General features: G+C 44.4%; 1 protein-coding gene across 1 annotated transcript in view; it reads right to left on the bottom strand.

Moving 5' to 3' along the window:
• Positions 1-913: 913 nt before the first annotated feature.
• Positions 914-7063, bottom strand: part of LOC111148878 (cytokine dependent hematopoietic cell linker) — an 81655-nt gene continuing 75505 nt past the window's right edge. Inside the window, exon 18 of the mRNA XM_022505665.1 lies at positions 914-1060. Within this exon, the coding sequence (XP_022361373.1) occupies positions 914-1060 (147 nt within the window). The remainder of the gene's footprint in view (positions 1061-7063) is intronic.

Here is a 7063-nt window from a genome sequence, read left to right as displayed (position 1 = left end):
TGTGCTCCCTTTTTACACCGAATGGGACCAGTAACCTCTCTCAGCCTCTTACTCCTTATTTGTATTATAAAATAGGAATAATGTAGGATCCTTTTAGCTTTAGGAGGGAACAGTATCAGGAGGCATGCAATATTCCTTCAAAATAGCACTAATCTGAGGACACTTCTCTTCTTTTGAAGGGAAGTCCATAATTGGAATTAAAAAAAAAAAAAAAGATTACTTTCGTTCAGACTTAGGCTTACTCCCTTACTGCAAATCTGCTAATTCCATTTGTCTTAAAGCCACTCAAAACAGAGTCCTGGAGGCTGGGACCACAGCCCTCTTACCCTGGAGTAAAAGCATTTCTGATTTCTGTCTTACAGGTGATATTTGCAAACACTTTCCTTTTCTGTTACATTCCTTCCCTAAAATTGAGGTTTCAGGATTACAAATAAAATAGAGCTTACATTCACCAACATCTTCAGCATAAGGAATCTCAAAAACATTGTACCTTCACAGGTCCTACCACTTCTGAAACAAAGGCAGGACCAGGTCCTATAAAGATAATAGGTATTGCAGTCTCACACAGATTTGTCCCATGCTAGCTGCAAACATCTAAGCAAAGCTTCTCATCACCTTTATTTCTCATCTGGAAGGATGGTGACCCATGGTGACCACGTTTATAGTTTTCTCTTTAGGAGATATTTTTTAAAAGCCCGTTTTTATTTTTGCTTCTTACCAATATTTCTCTGTGGTTTGAACTTTCAAAACTGAGATCAATTTTCCAATTTCCATTATAGAATGTTTTCCTTTTCTCCGAAGTCAAAAAAAGGATCCCTCGAAGCCACAGAAAAATCATCTTTTGAAATCAATGAAAAGTGGGTAGAGGTATTGGATCTGGTGGGATTGGAACCGAAGAGAAAACAAAATCCGACTACCAAGGTGAGAAGCACCTGCTGAGGGGGAGGGGCTGAGTCAGGTAGCATTGCTCCCTGTGGATTCCAGTTTTGTCTTTCCCATCAATTAGTATGATGGGAAAATACTTGTAGTGTTCGATGATGTCTTCCACTGAGTTAAACTTCTGAAACACAGAACAGAAAGTTAATGAAAATTTGAATATCTTTTGTGTTGGTGGGTTAAAGGACAGAATAAGATGCTTCATTTTCCTTAGGGAAGATTAACTCAGTATTTTTTTTTTTTTTGAACTGTGAAGCTGTGTCAGAAAGTGTTAAAAAAAGAAAAAAAGAAAGAAAGAAAAGAAAAGAAACTGGAAAGACAGCTCCTGAAAGATGAGTGGTAAAAATGTTAACATGGGAGAGTAAGATGGTTGGGGAGACCAAAAGTGAGCAAGTCAGGGCTTGACCTTAACTGAGTGGATTGGTGGGAAGACCTACAGTGAGCTCCCTTCCAGAAACCCCTGTGTTCTAGTGAGTCCTGGGGTAATCAGAAGGAATAGAGCTTGCCACAAGGTTCTGGTAGTTCTTAGCCAATGACATTTCCTTCCCTGGGCTTCTTGTGAAATAATGAGGTGACAGCAGATCTTTACTTTTATGTTCCTGGAAATGCACAGATGAAGGGTTGTGGTGACTTAATGGACAGTGAGATTATTTCAAGTTAGGGAATCAGCATGTGCTTTGCTGAAGATACAGAACTGAGATGGGCTATACCTTCTGGGTGTCTAGATAAAGGGACAAGAAGGCTTAAGGATTCTAAAAGCAGAGAAAGAAGCATGAACAAAGGCAGGTGTTGAAGATGTGAGGACCCAGAGGGTGGTTCTGATGAGCTGAGTTTGGGTGTGCCCTCAAAGGAAATCCTGGAGGGTGAGTAGGAAGAGCTCACTCAGCCTGCCTTGCATGCCTTAAGACGATGTTGAGCCAAGGAGGCTTGGCTGTAACCCTAGGAGGTGAGCAGGGCAGGGGGAATGGCCTTCACGGAAGAGCTAAGGAAATTGCAGCTCAGGGATGTGGGCTGACCTGCTTCAAGGTCACAAAGGCAGGGTCCCAGGACCAGGAATGCAACCTGGCTTTTCTGGACACAAGTTGTCTGCTTTTCCCTTATACAGCTTGCCTACAGCTTGTGATCCTGGGTTCCAACAGGCTGGGATAGAGAAGGCACAGCTTGAAGGGAGGGAGCCCTGGTGGGGAAGACTTTGATGCTGCTCTAGTGTTGTGAACCCTCCCTCTGCCCAGTGCACCTAGCACAGAAATGTTTGTAGGCCTTCAGGATATTCAATAGGGAATGGCATTGTCATGATGCCTGTCCTCATGGAGATTGCATTCTGGTGGGAGCAGACGGAAAATAGCTTCCTATACAAGGAGGTAATTTCACTTAGGAATAATGTCCTCTGAAAATAATTAACTCAGAACTCGAGAACATCACTAGCCCCGCCCCCCCCACGAACCTTCCCTCAGGGCTGCCTGTGGCTACTGGGAGGGAACTCCTTTTCCTTGGGGGAACACTGCATTGAAAAGCTAAAGGTCTGTAATCACTGTGGTGGTCCCCTCCATCCTGCCACTTGTGGCTGATGTGAAGAATAAGGGAAAGACTTGGGGAAAGAGGCAGGGAATGATGAATCTCCTGACATGGCCCTAGATCCACTCCATCCCTGCCCATCCTGAAGACTGAGTCCACAAGCTTCCCCATTGTTCCTACCACAGCTCATCTGACTTAGGTTCTGTCTTTTCATGGTACAACAGTCCTGCTTGACTCTGTGACTTGCTCCTGCGCACCTGTTACTGGATCTGGTTTCAAGGAGATAACCCATCTGTCCACCCCTGAGACATACACAATAAATACTAATTCCTACCTGATGCTAAAGTAAGGTGGTTTCCTGCTTGTGCCACAGGGAATAAGGATAGTGTTAGAGAAGTCGTATGTGAAGGGCCTTTGGGGACCAAGTGCCTGAGTTCCTAACTAGGCTCTCCCACTTACTAGCTGTGTGACCTCGGGCAAGTTTCTCACACTCTCTGTTTCAGTTCCTCTATCGATGAACAGAAAGGTAAGTAACATCAGGACCCACCTCCAAGGGCCCTTGTGAGGATTAATTGAATTGACAGTTGACACATAGTCAGCATTTAGAAGACAGCTTGGTATACAGTGAGTGCTCAATACATGTCTCATTAACATGACCTCATCCCTTTTGGGTTTGCCAAGAATATGCACAAAGAGCATCTTTGTCACTGGAGAAGTTTATAGATGATCATTGCGTACCTCCAGGAAGGCATTTTTTTTTTTTTTTTTGGTATTTCACTTCCAGTTGTAAATTAAGAACAGTGTTTTCTTTCTCTTTTTTCAAATTTGACAAAACTGAAAGTGAGTAATGAAAATAAACTTCTCATGTGGAACTCTTCTGCAAAACTGGTTAACCCACATGGCACAGAGGAAAGCCTCTTCCCTGATCATCTTCAGAGGGAAAACGCCTGCTTCCTCTTCTCATTCCTGCTATCTTCAGGATGGTCTTGAAATAATAAGTGTGATATTAATTGTTTTAATAACCTACTGCATGGATGCCATTTTACATGAAATTATAATTTTAATAAATGGCAGGAAGCAAGTGAGGCAGGAGTGATAAATCATTACTGTCAGTTCTTATTATGCCCTTGTAGTGATAGGCCCACAACTGACATATTATTACCCTAAAGAGACTTCTTAAAAATATTATAATGAAGCTCTTATTTTCATAGGAAATGACTTTTCCAGGAGGGGAGCAAATGTCACCCTAATATTAAATCTTAAAATGTCTTTAAACCTTTTGTGTTTGCCTTATATCCCAACAGTAGGCAATGATTCAATGCCAGAAGAGTAAAGAAATCTGTCTGCGAGCACACGTAGGAGTAAAAGAAGAAAAGAGAGAAGCAAGCAGGGGAAATGAGAAGTTGTGATCTCGTGGGTTCATTGTTGGTCTCTACCTACTAGTCTTTAAAGTTTGATTCACCAAGTAAACATCAAGCATAATTTTTTGGTCACTTATCATAACCATCTGCAGGGCAAGGAAAGGTCTGATGATGGAAATGGCTCACTTCTATGAGCTTTCACAGAAACCTTGACCCACATGGTTTCTGAAGTCAGATGCAGGTTAGCAGCTGGCAGCAGGTGAAGCTCTGTGGGTTACTAATGGCAGGTGCATCTCTTGCTGGGGCTGGTGTTTTAGCAGTGGCTAAATATTTCCAGTCTCACCCCTGCTTAGGCGTGTGCATCGATGGGCACAGATGAGCAGGGTAGCCCCTGGGCAGTAAGGACTCTGTGTCCCCAGAATGGAGCATGAAGTCTAGCATAGTGGAGGCATAAAATGAATGGAGGGTCAGTAACTGAGCAAATGGGTAGACTGGGCTCAAAGGTGGTCCCCCAGAGATACGTCATGTCCCAATCCCAGGAATCTGTATTGCCTTATATGTCAAGAGTGGATAGTATTTCTCATGACAAAAGATGGGATCAGTTAAAGCAATTGCACTACTGGGTATTTACCCTAAAGATACAAATGTAGTGATCAGAAAGGGCACGTGCACCCCAATGTTTATGGCTGCAGTGTCCACAATAGCCAAACTATGGAGGAACCCAGATGTCTATCAACAGATGAATGGATAAAGAAAATGTGGTATATATATGTATATGTGTGCGTGTGTGTGTGTGTGTGTATACACACACACACACATATACATACATACATACATACATACATACATACATACAGTGGAATACTATGAAGCCATCAAAAATGAAATCTTGCCCTTTGCAATGATGTGGGTGGAATTAGAGGGTACTATGCTGAGCGAAATAAGTCAATCAGAGAAAGACAATTATCATATGATCTCTCCGATATGAGGAATTTGAGAGGCAGGGTGGGGGGTTGTGGGGTGTAGGGAAGGAAAAAATGAAACAAGATGTGATTGGAAGGGAGACAAACCACAAGAGACTCAATCTCAGGAAACAAACTGAGGGTTGCTGGGGGGGATATGGAGAGGGTGGTTGGGTTATGGACATTGGGAGGGTATGTGCTATGGTGAGAGCTGTGAAATGTGTAAGCCTGATGATTCACAGACCTGTAGCCCTGGGGCAAATAATATATTATATGTTAATTAAAAAAAAAGATGGGGTCAGTTGAGGATCTTTGTAGGAGGAGGGAATTCTGGGTTATCCCTAAAAGCAGTCATGCATACCTGTACCAGATTGAAGCACAGGGAGGAGATTCATCCAGAGAAGAGGAAGAGATTAGAGCAGACACAGAGATTGGGGCGATAGGGCTCATGGGACAAGGAGCTGAGGCTTGCCCACAGCCACCAGCAGCTGAAAGGGGCAAGGAGGGACTTTCCCTCCATGTCCAGAAGCCCTGCTAATACTTGGATTTCAGATGTCTGGCCGTCAAAACCACAAGAGAAGGCATTTCTGATGTTTGAAGTCACCAACTTGGTGGTGCTCTGTTAGAGGACCCAGGGCATGAAGACACGGGGTCTTTCCTAAATCTGAATTCAGACATGAGTTTCTAGCCATGTGGCTAACAGGATGACACAAATACCTACCAATGCAGCAAAATGGACCTCCCCAGGCCTATTCCTGGGAGATGTGGGTGGGTTTGCTCCCCTTCTGTGCTTGAGAAGATGTTGGCATGCTCGCCTGCTGGAGCCTTGTCCAGGCATCCCCTGCCACTCCCACATTCCAGGGAGAGCTGTGCTTCACTAGTGCCTGGGGGCACAGACCCAAGGCAGAGGCACTTGGGAATCATTTCTGATGGAAACCCCTACTCACTAAACACCTGCCTCTGTGTGTCTGAGTGTCTATGTGACTGTGTTTATGTCACCTCATCTAAGATGTAATAACTCCCTTGAGAGGGGTGTCACTGTGTTGGATGTGTGGTTAAATTCTCAAGTTTGCACGGCAGCCAGAAAGTCACACAAAACCAAAATTATCTTTGACAACCCTGTATCTCATCACCTTGCTCCCGCAGAGTCAAATGAAGATGCTATTTCTTTAGGCAAGCCCCAGAGGAGTAGCTGGAGTTGGCTTGCACTCAGCAGAGCCTTCCTGTATCAAATTCTCTCTCCCTTTTGTAAAGCTGGGAGCGTCTTCCCCAGCAAAGTGGGGGCTCCAGTGCCTGCTGAGGGGCAGGAGGGAGCTGAGAGCAAGCTGGACTGTCCCAGTCTGGCACCAGCGTCCAGCTCACGAGGCAGGAAAGTGTACAGTTGGGAAGTGTCCTTTCTCATTCAGTGCCTGGGGCATAGTAAGCTTCACGAAATTGTTAACTCTCCTTCACTCCGCATTCTGGACAGTTTTGGGGCAGGCTGCTGGTTGTTGGCATTTGGTCATGATGTTACCTGAGACCATATGAGTATTTTTGCAGAATGAAAAATGAAGCCTAGCCTTGCCCTGTACCTGCTGTGACTGGGGGGCTCGTTACTTAACATTTGTGTCTCAGTGTCACTGTTAAGTGGAAATATGGGTGGCATCATCGTCGCAGGTTGGCCAGGAAGGAATAAATTGCTGAAGTTAATTAGTAATTGTTCACAGGATAGGCCTTGTGCACGGCAAACATGCAGGTGTTAAATAAATGTAGGAAAAAGGAGGCTGGTTTGGGGGGGGCGGGTAACGAATGGGAGGAGAAAACTCCGGAATAACCCAAAAGGGGTTTTCTTAAAATAGGCATTTGAATCCTTGAGGGGTCTTTGGTGACGATAATTAGAGCAGCTCACCTGGAAGCTGACGGTCTAATCTGGGCTGTCATGGTTGGCAAGCGCTTCCCTGCTGAGGCGGGGAACTGGCTTAAGATCTGATTCAATGCTATTCAGATGTCATCCTGGAGTAAGATCGCCGTCTCCTCTGTTAGGAGCAGACTAAAGTGTGGCATGTTGGGGGAAAGCTGTTGTGACCTCTTTAGGTCCTCACCGTTGTGTCCTCATTGGTAAAAGGGTCTCAGTAATGCACCCTTCTCTGAGGTTTTTTGAGGTCCAGGTAAGAGAGCAAGTGACACAGCATCTCGCAGAGGCCCTGCGGGTCAGGGCGTGTGATTTCCACTTGCTCTGTGTCCCGAGCATTTAAAAGTCACAATACAACTTTTTTTTTTTTTTTTTTTTTTTTTTTTTTTTTTTTTTTT

This window comes from Enhydra lutris, unplaced genomic scaffold, assembly GCF_002288905.1.
Source record: "Enhydra lutris kenyoni isolate GAN:26980312 unplaced genomic scaffold, ASM228890v2 scaffoldscaffold21, whole genome shotgun sequence".
NCBI lineage: Eukaryota > Metazoa > Chordata > Mammalia > Carnivora > Mustelidae > Enhydra > Enhydra lutris.
This window is presented reverse-complemented; position numbering and strand designations above follow the sequence as displayed.